General features: G+C 38.3%; 2 protein-coding genes across 5 annotated transcripts in view; both read left to right on the top strand.

Annotated features, from left to right (window-relative positions):
* GPATCH2 (G-patch domain containing 2) overlaps nucleotides 1–14,199 on the top strand; it is a 173,204-nt gene that overhangs the window by 95,524 nt on the left and 63,481 nt on the right. For 3 of the 4 annotated variants that reach the window (XM_061185304.1, XM_061185305.1, XM_061185306.1), the window contains exon 6: nucleotides 4,861–4,928. In XM_061185304.1, coding sequence (XP_061041287.1) covers nucleotides 4,861–4,928 — 68 coding nt within the window. Of the gene's footprint in view, nucleotides 1–4,860; nucleotides 4,929–7,437; nucleotides 7,609–14,199 lie in introns of those variants that run through there. The other variant, XM_061185308.1, reaches the window with a different exon arrangement.
* LOC133087719 (guanine nucleotide-binding protein G(I)/G(S)/G(O) subunit gamma-4) lies at nucleotides 7,709–8,191 on the top strand. The gene has a single exon (XM_061185310.1). The coding sequence runs from the start codon at nucleotides 7,718–7,720 to the stop codon at nucleotides 7,943–7,945; it is 228 nt and encodes a 75-aa protein (XP_061041293.1). The 5' UTR covers nucleotides 7,709–7,717; the 3' UTR covers nucleotides 7,946–8,191.

The following is a 14,199-nucleotide window of genomic DNA, read 5'->3' as shown; positions in this document are numbered from 1 at the left end:
TGAATTGTATCAAGTAGAGCAGTTTGGGGTTTAGAACAAGGAACAATCAACTACTGCATCAGGAGCTGGAGAGAAGGATCACAGTGGAAAGCAGGGATGAGATTAGAGAGGGCTTCAAATGCATTTCTCATTAGTTTTAATTTTGCTTTCAGTGTGGAGCTATGGATGGCTCTGGCATGAGAAAACTGACATGTTGAAAAGCAGCAATTTAGAAAGTTGAGTTTGGCAAGTTGGTAAGATGGATTGGAGCAGGGAGAGAGAAACTGCACACAACTCCCTTATGCCCACCTTATTCCCCTTAAATCAGATAACTACTTCGTTTCCCTTTAATCATATAAATGATATCCATTTATGCTACCTGAATTGTTACTTTTTTGTATTTGCTTTAAAAGTAATTCTAAAGTAATTTCTACTTTTTTGTATGTTGTTTTAGAAGTAATCCTAATGTTATTTTCTTGAATGCTTTCCATCCCCAAATAAATTGTGCCTTTTGTGAATCGTGACCATTATGTAATATTATATATGAGAATAGGTGACACAATGAAATATTTTATTCATTCTCCCAACTATCTTGTACCAAATTTTTAGAACACTGATGTAAACTCAGGTGCCCTCATTTGAAATACTTTTGGAGAAGCTTTCTTCATTCTTCTGTATGTGATTAAAAGGTTGACATTATACACATTCATTTAACAACTATTAATTAAAATCAACTATTGCAAAACATTTAGAATATGATTTTCTTGGGCTTGTTTTTAAATGAAGGTAATGTATAGACTAGCAATGATAGTAAGTTTTCTTCCACCTCTTTGCTTTCCTTTCCTTACTTCTTACCCCCAGGGTTTAAAGTCCTATTTTTAAGCTTCTTGCTGTTGAGTTGTTTTCCTTAATATCTGTCACATATATTTGATTGACACATTTATTGAATGTACCGGGGGGGCCTTCATGCAGAGCCTGCTAAACTTTAAAGGCTTGTTTCTTTCTTCAGAGAAGTTGAGTCAAATTAATAATGGTCCTTAGAGAAGCAGGAAGCTTCTGGGTCTTGACAAACTGGCAGGGAGGCTCAGACAATGTCTCACTGTAGCCTGGAGGCCCGGCGGATTTGATTGACCAGTTCTCACACAACTGAAAGGCCTTCTTTTGAATGGCAGCCTGCCACCCTAAGTGTTTGTCAGTGTAGGCACTGAAGCAGAATAGCATTTGGAAAGCAAAATATAATTGTAAGTGAGAGAAAAGTTGGAGGACAATGGCTCTACTAGAGGCAGAGAAGAAAGGATGATGGTTTCTTGTGCTTCTATGGAGACATAACATCTCCTGAATTTATAGAAGGAATCTTATTCATTGAGAACATAAGTAGGATATCATTCATGTTGAACAAACTCATTATTAATCTCATAAGACCATTGTGTCTCAGATAAATTTACCTAATATGGGAAGTAGTTCATTCAACCATCTAATTATAGAAGAATGGGATGAGATGCAGTGGGTTTGGTAACAATAACAAAGTGAAAATGAGGTATAAAACCAACTGTTCTGTCTATCTTTGAAGGAAAGGCATAAACTCAGTGTTGATAAATCAGTGATAGAAAAAATAAGAAATTTCTTTTAATGTATCTAATAAAACTGAGAAAGATATTTTGTCATTGAAATCATTTGGCTAAATTTCCCTTATATTGGTACTTATTGACCTTATGAATTTTGATAGTGGTACTTGTACAGCTGTTATTAAGTTTTCATCTAGTAACTACTACATTTCTGATTTTCTAAGGTTGATAACTTGATTGTAAATAACAATAGTAAAACCTGAGATCTGTGTGATCTTTTAGCATTATAGTTTACTTCACAATCTAGTAAGGCCAGAAGTTGACATAAACGCTATGCTATCCAGAGACCATTCATTCCTATCTAACTTTGAGTTTATTTTTTTAATTTAATAATTTGCATAATAAACATAGATACTGAAAAGAAATATGCCTACTTTATTTAGGATTGTAGTCACTATTGATGTAGTAATATTTAACAAATGAATCATAAAAATTCAGGGCATATAGTGTGATGTTTAAGATTCTTATCAGTAAATATTGGCTAATTATATAAAAGATTGTTTCCAGAGTTTTAACAAATAACAAGAATTGGATTGTGGAGATACTATTTCTCATGAAGAACAGAATACCTGTTTCCTATCTGACCTTGTGAAATAAAATCTACTTTTTCTAACAAATAACTTTTACAACATGAATATCTTATGGGATATTTAAAGAGTTATGATTTTTTTTTTAATTTGTGATTTCTTTCTAAGACATTTCTGGAATACCTGGAAGGCATATTTTTTGGAGAATAAAATAATCACCATACTTAATCATTTACTAGAAATTAATACTTTGACCTGATGTTTTAAGTTGCTTCATTTTATTTTTAGAAAGATTAACCCCGAATTATAAATTTTTAGGAAGAATTCTGTAAGAATGTTTCTTGACATTTTATAATTCTTTGAAGTATCTACTAATAATCAATCATATTAAATACATGTTTTCAAGTTTGAAAAACACTGAAACTCCAGTATAGCCCTGATTTCCATAAGCTGAATTCTATACTAAGATCTTACCCTCAGATTTTTGGTAAGCATGTCTAGTCACTAAAGTAGCAAAAGATTCCTGTTGTTAGAATAGTTTACTCCTGAGGCAGACCAGTGTCATTGACCCTAAGAAGATCATCATGTATGGATCTCAGTGTTTCTTTATTTCATTAAAAAAATTCTAAATTATGCCTCTTTACATATCTTTAAAAGTAAAACCAAAATTGACTTGAAATAACAGTCAAGGATATTCACCTCTTTTTTTTAAAAAAAGGGCCATGTACTAGGTAAATATGTAGTCATTTAAACATCTACATTTGATATTGTAAATCTTTTGTGAGTTATTTACAGCAATTGAATTGAGCTTATAGTTTCTATATATGATTTCTGAGAAATACATAGTATGATTATTTCTGACTAGATTGAAAGCTTACATTTGTATTGTGGTATAAATTAGTTATAAATTCTGTTTTGTTGTACTCAGTTGCATTGTTTTCATCAGGCAATTTATCACATGGGTATATGTGAAATTTCTTCATTTATTAAATTTCAGATTACGTACTTCAAGCCAGAGCAAGACTTAAACATTTTTCCATAAGTATAGCTGCAGGTAAACAAGCAATTTTAGCCCTGAAAATAGCTTCTGCTTCTGTCAACACTTTGTTTATTCTTTCTCTGAGATAAAAAGTTGAGTTTTCTGCTATTTGTACCAAGATAAAGTCAGTAAACAAGATTAATATAGTGTGGAAAAGGTTGTCAGCAGCCCTGCCAAAGGAAATAAGTTGCCTGTACATAGAACATACTGTAAACTGAATAAAAGTGTCAGGTCCACCATGAGATAATGTGATCATGAACCTCTAACAAAGCATGACATAGGCGCAGTCGGCTTTTCTCATAGCCACTGTGTAGAAAATGGATTACTATATTCCAGGGTTACCCACTGGAATAGCATGAAAACCTCATTTCGAGATGAATGCAGGATGCAGTCCTGGAGTTGAGCCACATGTTTACCTGTGGTGCTCAAGCCATAGGGTTATTAATGTCATCATCTGTGCACATTTGCAATATTTGCATTTCTTAGAGTTTCAGTATGTGCTGGCATCCATGTTACCCAATTGATACAAGACAAAATACATTTTTGAAAATGTTCGTTTCTTCTGAGGGGCATTTGTTGCCTCATCATGCCTTTTTGGATTCTATACGTTAAGTGGCTCTTACACTTATACTTACACTTACACTCTGTATAATTACAGAGGGATTTTTTTTTTTAATATGGCAGAGCATAATGTAAAGCCTTTTGCTGTCAGTTTACGCCTCATCAGTTGTGATGGTGGATTCATGCTGTGTTTATGTTCCCGTTGAGAACCCTCTATAGGATAGGAAAGTTGTGACGTTTTCTTTAAAAATGGGAATAGCTTGCAATGTCAAAAAAGTTGAACCTTGAATTCTTTATCAGCTTTTTAATTTGATTTAGAAATAAAGGAATAAAATTTTTTCTCTTAAGTGAAATTACATTTTGTTCTATGTAAATACACAAATAATTCCTAACTTTATGGGAAAACTATAAAAAGGACTACTCACTACTTCCTTGACTTAAGTCTTTGTATGCATTTTTTTTGAAGTACAGTTGATTTACAATGTTGTGTTAGTTTCAGATATACAGCAAAGTGATTCAGTTATACATATATATATATGTATATATTCTTTTTCAGATTCTTTTTCATTCTAGGTTATTACAAGATAATGAATATATTTCCCTGTGCTATACAGCAGGTCCTTGTTGCTTATCTGTTTTATATATAGTAGTGAGTATAGTTTAATCCCAAACTCCTAATTTGTATGCATTTAAAATGTGTGCATTATAATACATGTTATTTACATTTAGGAGTTAACTACAAACATGTTGGTCCTAGGAAATATCATCTTCTCAGCACTAATCTAATTAAGTAAACCTTTTTTTATATACAGTTAAATATATTTGCAGTTGTACAGTATTTGGAAATGAGAGTCAGTGGTCTAGTTCTTAAGAAAGATTTTTTTTTTCTGTTATGAAGGTACTTTTTAAATAGTCTTAAAATTCTAGCCGAGGAACTATGCTAGACTAAAACAAATAGCACATTGTTACCAGGAATTAAAGTATCTTTTGGTCCATGCAGTTGTGTCTTAGATTTTGAGAATCGTTATATTCTCCATTTCAGAGTGGATGTCCTCAAATGAAAACATCCCTATTATTCACTGCCTTTTTACACACTCAACTGTGACCTGTTTTTTAAATCTCCTTTCAGGTGACCACTCCTGGCCCAGTCAGTAACAAGAGAATGGTTCACTTTTCCCCAGATTCTCATCACCATGAGTGAGTATGCATGGTACTTGTATAATCTTGTTGGGCTATTCTGTATCTTTCTTTTGGGAAATTGGTAGCTATTGCTAGTAAAGGTGGTTCAATTTAAATCTGTCTTATGAAAGAGTAAACATCATATACCAAGGACAGTAGTCCAAGAACAATTTAAATGAAACCCACGACAGAAATTTAAAGAAAAGTTTTTAAGTAATCATTCTTTTATTTTACTTGCAATAGAATTTGAAATTCACGTGTTGCTGAAAGTCATATATAAGATTATCTCAAAGCATTTAAATTTTCATTACATTAAGTAGCATCAAGCTCTCCTTCGACTCATCCATCCTCACTTCCTTCCTTCTACAACCCTTTCTAAGGTACTGAAATGAAGAGTGAGTCTTTTCCTCATTAATTCTCTACCCTCTGCTCCTGTCCAGCATGAGCTGTGATGGGACCAGAAAGTATTTGCATTTAGCAACAAAAGGAAGAGACTGATTTACTAGATAACTCCAAAAAAGTAGAGCTGTGGCTTGGTGAGTTATGGAGTGAATTTCTAGGTGCTAATTCTATTTCTAAATACATCTTTGTTGGAAAACCTGAAATAAGTTGTGTATTTTGGCTCAATACCATGTGTCTCCTATGAAGCTGGTTGAACTTGAGAAAGACCATTAAAGTATGGAACAATATGAATTAATTATTGAATGAATTTTTTCTGGAAAACAATTATATTAGGACCCATTAGGTCCTATTTTTAAAATCTACTTTTTAACAAATATAAAGCAGAAATTATTGTTCAGATGTAGCTTAATTTATAAATATTAATATGAGTATAATTTATATATATATAAAATATAAAATATTATCTATATAGATTATCTTTATATATTTACTTTTATAGCTTATGATATCGTAACGTTCCCTCTTAATAGCTTATCTTACTCATTGTTTTATTATCCCATAAAAGACCTTCTCTCCTTTTTCACTCAAACAGAAAAAAAAAATAAAATGGATAAAGCATTTTTTATCTCATAATGACCACCCGAAGATTTGTATGTTTTCGTCTTGATTTTCTGTTCTGATAGAAAACAAATACTCAAGAAAGTAGATTTAGAGCTATATTTAAGCCAAAACTCGCATTTGGTAAAGATTATAAATGCTCTGAGGGCAAACAATCTCTATAACCATCGTAATCCAGTGCCAGTTGTTGAGTGAGTGAAGACATAAAAGTTTGTATTTAAAATAGGACAAATGCCATAATGTCAGTTGAGTATTCCTTCTGAAATTAGCCGGTATGACCCTCATTGTAATATCCCAACAACCCTTCCACACCCATCTCCCCATAAATCAGAGTTTCTGGGGATGGAACTTAGATGCCACCGTTTTTAGAGTTTCCCAAGTCATCCCAATGTGTTTGATTACAATTCTCTCAACACTCGGGACTAAAACAGTCATTTTACTACCTCGCACCGTCCACGTTTTTTAGTATCTCATTCTAACCTCCTCTTTTCCACATCCTCCTCCATTATTTTAATTACAGCTCTGTTATCTTTCATATGGATCTTTCTGTCTCTACTCTCTCACTATTTCAGTACATACTACTTACTTCTACTATTCAAGTTCAGTTCTGATCCTTTTATTTTCCTATTAAAACTTCCAGTATTTATTGCCTCTTGACAGTAGACAAACCTTAGCATATCGTTAAACACCTTCCACAGTCTGGCTCCAGTTACGTTTCCACTTTGTTATCCGTTATCTCTTCCTCCTAACACCGGTGGTCCAGCTGTCTACCTCTGTGCACTGGCCCCTTTAGACAGTGACTTTGCTCATTCATCTCCTCCTATCCATATCTGCCAAAACCCTATTTATTATTCAAGACTGATTGAAAAGTCATCTATTATATTTTTCAGGATGTACTAGGTGCAAGTAACAGAGTATGAAACTAATGCTAGCTCAGACCAAAAGGTTTGGTTTTTCTTTTCCTCACATGAGAAGTTAGAAGGAAGGTGGCTCTAGGGCTTGCTACTAAGCTTAAGGATATTATCAAGGGCCAGACTATTTCTCCTTTTCTGCTTCATCACCTGTATTCGTGTCCTAGAGCTACAGTAACAAAGTATCACAAACTGGGTGACTTAAACAACAAATGTATTGTCTCATAGCTCTTTTCTTTTTCCATACTTTTTCTTTTATTTCATTGCAGAATAAAATTCCTCTTGCATTCTTGCACTCTCCCTTTAATTTTCTATATTCTTAAAATACTTTTTATTGAAGTATAGGTAACATACAATATTATATTAGTTTCATTTATTGAAGAAGCTGTCTTTTCCCCATTGTATGTTCTTGCCTCCTTTGTCGTAGACTAATCGCCCATATAAGTGTGGGTTCGTTTCTGGGCTCTCTATTCTGTTCCCTTGGTCTGTGTATCTTTTTTTGTGCCAGTACTTTACTGTTTTGATTACTATAGCTTTGTAGTATAGTTTGAAATAAGGGAGCATGACACCTCCAAGCTTTGCTCTTCTTCCTTAAGAGTGCTTTGGGCGGGAGCCCGAGCGCCGAGCCGGAGCCGGAGCCGGAGCCACCCCCAGCCTTGCTCCCGGATTGAGGGGCGATGCCGTTCGGTCTGGCCACCCCCCGCGAGCACCGCTCCGGAGACAAAGCCCGCGCGTGAGCGGCGCCCTCGGCCCGGGTGAGCCTCAAAGCGGGAGCCCTGACTCAGCCTCTCATCTGACGACTGTCAGCTGCCGCTGCCGCCAGCCCGTCCCCTGCCCAGGCCTGTCTCTGTGCCATCTCTCAGCAGGGGCAGCAGAATGAAAGAAGTCATGTCCAGTAACAGCACTGCCAGCATCTCCCAAGCCAGGAAGGCTGTGGAGCAGCTAAAGATGGAGGCCTGCATGGACAGAGTGAAGGTCTCCCAGGCAGCAGCGGACCTCCTGGCGTACTGTGAAGCTCACGTGCGGGAGGACCCTCTCATCATTCCAGTGCCTGCGTCAGAAAACCCCTTCCGAGAGAAGAAGTTCTTTTGTACCATCCTCTGACTCCGTTTGCTATGAAAACGTCTCCTTTCCTGTCCATAAAATCCCTTGTAGAGACCGCGCATGCTCATAGCTTTAGGGAGCTCTGCCCACACCCACCCCCGCCCAACCAGGGTCGCCCAGGCCTGTCTCCTCTTTTCATTGGTTTTCTTCATTGCATTCTATTTCACTTTTTCTTTTCATTTTCATGTTATTTTCATTATTAGAAAAGGAAATAGGCATTTTTGTAGCCAAATAACAAATGTGCCAAGTAAAAATAAGTATGGGTTTAAGGGCTTAAATTTTTTTAACATCAATTCCCAAGTTTACATAGGTCAAGTGTATACATTTCAGTGGATAATTTATTGAGAAGTGGATAATTTATTGAGAAATGGATAATTTATTGAGAAAACAATCCCCCATTCGTGATCATTCAGTGTCAAATTAGATCATTTTGACCAACTGAAGTATATGGGTAAAGTTTCCATCTCTCTTCCTGGAGAAAGCCGTTCTGGAAGTTCTCTATTTCCTGCTTTTCTGTCATCCTATTTAAAGAAGAAATAACCCACATCATCGGATGGTTTTCTAAACGTGGGTCATCCTGGGGCCTTGTGGCCCAGCCCCTGAGGGAGGGTCCAGACCCCTGTTTCCCACTGATTGTCATTGATCCCTTTGGAGGTGGTCCTTCTACGAATGTAGGTGTTGGGTGGATATTGGAGTGAGCTTAACTGTAAATGTCACACCATTACCTCTGTTTATGTGCGCCAGCCCGGCGGGCCAGGGGCACATGTCTTCTCTCCAAATGCCACCTCATCCTGCTCCCTCCTATTCTGGCTCCTGCTCTGCATGGGCTGCATTAATAAGGGCCTGTTCTGGGGAATTCCCTGGCAGTCCAGAGGTTAGGACTCTGTGTTTCCACTGCAGGGGTCCCGGGTTCGATCCCTGGTTGGGGAACTAAGATCCCACAAGTTGTGTGGTGTGACCAAAAAATAACAATAATAATAATAACAAAAATAAGGGCCTGTTCTGGGTACAGCACTGGGTCCTGTGGGGTTTCACCAGGGTGGCCCCTGCTGCAGAGGAGTGAGTGAGGGGCAGCAGCTCACCACGTAGCATCCACTGATCAGAGCGTTCACACATATCCACTTATTTAATCCTCCAACAATAAATAAATGCCGTGAGAGTATGTCTGTTCTAAAGAGAGGGAAACTGAGGCACAAAAAGACCATGTAGTTTCCCCAAGGTTATAGATGGTGAGCCGGAAGACTGGGACCTGAGCCCCTGAGCTCCACTGCCTTCCAGGCCTACCTGTTTGTAGGCAGGTAGGTAGACCTGCAGACAACCTGAGCCACATGCCACAAAGCACCGTTGCTGGGGTCCGCTTAGCAGCACACTTCTCTTCCCATCTTCGCCAGGAGCAGGCGTGTTGGGCCCATATTCTGGCAGCTTATGGAAGATGAAACGTGGCTGCTGCCATGGAATGCTAGGCGGCTCTCGATTTTTCTGAGACAGACTTGCAAGCCCCACCTCAAACAAACTCCTACCACCCCGGATGAAGGAAGGGAATAAACCACAGGGGCAGAGAGCACTCTGTCCAAGTATGTCCTGTTCCATTTGTTTGGAAACTGTCTCCCTTCCTGGCTCTGGCAGTGGCTTCACTGTAGGGCAAGCCATTGTGTGCCTGGAACCTGCAAACTGGGGATAATGGTAGTTACTCTTCCTGCCTTTCTGTCTAGGACAGAGGGAGGTGCTACATAGATGAAAGCTCTGATTATCATTTAAAACAAATGTGCTAAATGCCAGGCTATAGTATAGGGAAGAATGCATGACTTCAAAGATCCATGGTTCAGTTGGAGGAATCATGTAAAACCGCCTACAGGGAGGCAAATGTCATTTTCAGATCAATTAATGACTTGCTACCCTCATAAATGGTTTTAGTACATTTTTATTCTTTGCTTCTTCTGTTGAAACCCATTCTTTGTTTCATGAAAGCTCCCTGATAATAACACTGTTGTTAGGAAGCTGTGTGCTCAAACTACAGCAGAATTGTATGCTGTCTGTGATAATAGGACTTCCAATCCTCCTCTGTTTTGGTTTATGACCAGGATCTCTTTATTCTGTGGTCCACATCAACATCATGAACCTGATAAAGCAAAGCACAATCCATAAAAGCACATCAGAGAAGCTGGGAAAGTGGGACAGCATGGAAACTGGCTAAATCAGGTCAAGAAAATAATGTGCTCCTCCTAGTCTTCACCAGACTTTCTCCCCTTTGTTTTCACTTTCAACATCCCTCCATATTCTGCCTCCACTTTTTCCCTCTTTTTCCTTCTCCTCCTCTCTTCCTTGCACCCCTCCATGAGATGCTTTTTGTCCTTTTACTACACCTTTTCCTTCCAAACCTATGGCGTTTTGTGTGGCTTGCCCCTTTTAACGTATCCCTGAACTCATCGCTGCCCTTAAAGGCAAGTTCGTGAACATGCGCTGTGAGACACGCAAACATGTGGATGAGCCCCTCCCCCCCCAGCAATCGCCGGGAGCTGATGAAGCTGCCTATAGTGGGCAGTTGTCATATGGTGTTTCTAGCTTGGCTGTCCAGCACCTGACCCCTTTCCTAAAGGGGGAAATCATGAAATCACCCCTATGTATAAATGTAGGGATGCAGTGCCCCCAGCACAGTGGATGCTGAAGTGGGGAGGTCTTCTCTGTCTCTCAGGTGCATCCCCTTTTCCAGCACCAGACCGGCCAGTGACCCAGGGTGAACTCCTTGGACTCCCATGCTTGGGATTGTGAGCTTGGTGCAAGTGACACAGAAATTAAGCGATGCTGAGATTCGTTTCATGGGACCTGTGGTGGTCCAGGGGTGGCAGTGGTCCAGCAGGGGAAGTGTCTAGGATTGGCAGGCGTGGTGTGTCCACTGGTAGTAATGTCCAGGGATGGCGGAGTCCTGAGCAGACCGTTTCTTCTTCGTTTCTTGGCCCCCACCCATCTTCCCAGGCCTCCTTTCTAGTTTTCTGTCAATTCTGTGAGCCGCCAAGCTCCATCCAATAAATTCCTCATTCTTCTGTGAAATAGCTTGGGTTGAATGTACATATCATATGACCTAAAAACTCCACTCCTCTGCCCAACAGAAATGTGTACGTATATTCACCAAAAGAAATGTACTAGAATGTTCACAGAAGCACTGTTCATAATAACCCTGAACTGGAAAGTACCCAAATACCCACGTTGAATGGATAAATTAGGGTATATTTGCACAGTGAAGTCCTACACAGCAAGGAGAAGGGGTGCTCCTGCCGCCACACACACGGCACCATGTAAGTCTCACGAGAGGCGGCAAGTTCGTACTGTATGGTTCCATTTATATCAAGTGTGAAACCCAGCAAAGTTCGCCTCTGCTGTTGCAAGTAGAGATATGAGTTACTCCTGGGGGGATGGTAGCCAGAAGGGCACAAGGGAGATTCTCGGACCTTCTGTTCTTTGATCGGGTTGCTGGTCACCTGGGCGTATCTAGGTTGTGAAAATTCTTTGAGCTGTACCCTTGTGGTTTGTGCCCTTTTCTGTATGGATGTTGTACTTCAATAAAAAGTTGGTTTTGTGCTTAGCAAAAAAAAAAAAAAAGAGTGCTTTGGCTGTCTCACATTTCTGAAGCCTGGAAGTCCAAGATCAGGGTATCAGCAGGGTTGGTTCCTTCCGAGGGCCCTGAGGGAGAATCTGTTCCTTGCCCCCCTCCTCACTTGTGGTTTGCTGGCAATCTTTGCTGTTTCTTGACTTCTGCTGCATCACCCCGGTCTCTGCCTTCATCTTCCCATTGCCTTTGCCCTGTGTCTGTATCTGTGTCCAACTTTCTGCTTTTTATAATGACACAGATACAGATATATAATAACATTTTATAAGGTCAAATTGAATTAGGGCCCACCCTAGTGACCTCATTTTAACTTGATTACCTCTGTAAAGACCCTATTTCAAAATAAGGTCACATTTTACAGTACTAGGGGTTAGGACTCCAACATATCTTTGGTGGGGGGGGACACATTTCAACACATAGCATCTTCCTGGTCTTTTTTTCTTATATGTCTTCAGATTTACTGCCTCATAGTCTCAAGATGGCACCTATGGTTCTACATATCATGTCTGCATTCAAGGCAGGAAGAAGAGGGAAGGACAGTACAAGCAGCTTTCCTCAAGAAACAAAATTATTTTCAAAAATCACTCACCCACCTTCCCTTAATTCTCATTGACCAGAACTGGGTTACTTGGTCACCCATAGTTGCAAGCGAGTTTAGGAATGTAGGTGTCTAGCAAAGGTTTAGATCAGTCATGATAGGTTACTTGAGTCTGGCACATAGTGGCCCCTAACAAAATAAGGATAAGAAGAGGATACTATCCATTGAGTAGCTGCTAACAAAATTTGTCGTACTCAGCTCACTGACTTTTCAACATCCATATATAGTGAAGACTCCATATATGGAGTCTTCACTCCATACATACATACTGTGTGAAATACCTTTCCTGCCTTTCCCAAAGAAGACCACTTCAAAGTCTCATCCAGTTACATCATCTGTCTCAAAATCTCATCCGGGACCTCTGAGTGACATGAAGCTTTCATCAGATCTGGCTATGGCTCCTTGTAGTATGTTGTATGTAGCATAAATTAAAGGTGACTGCATATAAAATATGGAATTGTGGAGAATGCAGGCTATTTCAACAAAAGCTCCTATTCGGTAAAGGAAGCACTTAATATACGTCCGATTTGGCAAGCAGTCCTTTTCTGCTTTCTTGGAGGACCTTTCCTGTTATTTATATGTAGGATCACAGCTGATACGTTCATTACCTCAGATGCCCTTCCAGGGTGCTGCACAGTTTTTGCAACTCATTTCTTTTTTTTTTTTTTTCCCTTCAGCTTTATTGAGGTATAATTGACAAATAAAAACTTGTAAAATATTTAAAGTGTGCAACATGATAATTTTATGTATATTTATATACATATACACACACACGTTGTAAAAAGATTCCCACCATCGAATTAACACATTCATCAGCTCACATATTTACTTTTTTTTTTTTTTGGTGAGAACATTTAAGATCTACTCTCTTAACTTTCAAGCATACAATACAATATTGTTAATTATAGTTATCACTAATGTACATTAGATCCTTAGGCTTTATTCATCTTATAACTGAAAGTTTGTGCCCTTTTATCAGCCTCTCCCTAGCTCCTCCACCCCAATCCCCACCTCAGCCCCTGTCAACCACGATTCTACTCTGTTTCTAGAAGTTCAACTTTTTTTTTTTTTTTTTAAGATTCCACATATAAATGATATCAGCACTATTTATCTTTTTCTGTCTGGCTTATTTCACCTAGCATAATGCCCTCCAGGTTCATCCATGTTGTCACAAATGGCAGGATTTCCTTCCTTTTAAGGCTGAATAATACTCCATTGTGTGTGTGTATATTAATTGACCATATATGCATGGGTTTATTTCTGGGCTCTCTATTTTGTTCCATTGATCTATGTGTCTGTTTTTAACCAATACCATACTTTTTTGATTGCTATAATATAATATATATATATTTAGTATGTATTTTTTGAAGGTAGTTTGAAATCAGGAAGTGTGATAGCTCCAGGTTTGCTCTTCTTTATCAAGGTTGCTTTGGCTATTTAGGGTTTTTTATGGCTCCATACAAATTTTAGGATTTGTTTTCTAGTTCTGTGAAAAATGACATTGGAATTTTTATGATTCCCTTCAATCTGTGGATTGTATGGATATCTGTGCATAGTATAGATATTTTAGCAATATTAATTGTTCCTATTCATAAATACAAAATCTCTTTCCATTTATTTGTGTCTTCTTCCATCAGTGTTTTATAGTTTTTGGTGCACAGATGTTTCACCTCTTTGGTTAAATTTATTCCTAAATATTTTATTATTTTTGATGCTATTGTATATGGGATTGTTTTCATAACTTCTCTTTGTGATATTTTGTTGTTAGTGTATCCAAACACAACCAACTTATGTATATTGATTTTGTGTCCTATAGCTTTACTGAACTTGTTCATTTGTTCTAATAGCTTTTTGGTGGAGTCTTTAGGATTTTCTATGTGTACTATCAGGTCATCTGCAAATAGAGACAATTTTACTTCTTCCTTTCTGGTATGGATGTTTTTACTTTCTTTTTTTTGCCTAATTTCTCTGGCTAGGACCTCCAATATCTGTTGAATAGAAGTGCCAAGAGTAATAGCCATCCTCGTCCTTTTCCTAATCTAAGAGGAAAAG

Source organism: Eubalaena glacialis, chromosome 3 (genome assembly GCF_028564815.1).
Source record: "Eubalaena glacialis isolate mEubGla1 chromosome 3, mEubGla1.1.hap2.+ XY, whole genome shotgun sequence".
Taxonomy (NCBI): domain Eukaryota; kingdom Metazoa; phylum Chordata; class Mammalia; order Artiodactyla; family Balaenidae; genus Eubalaena; species Eubalaena glacialis.
The sequence above is the reverse complement of the archived record's forward strand: the minus strand, read 5'-3'. Positions and strand labels throughout refer to the sequence as shown.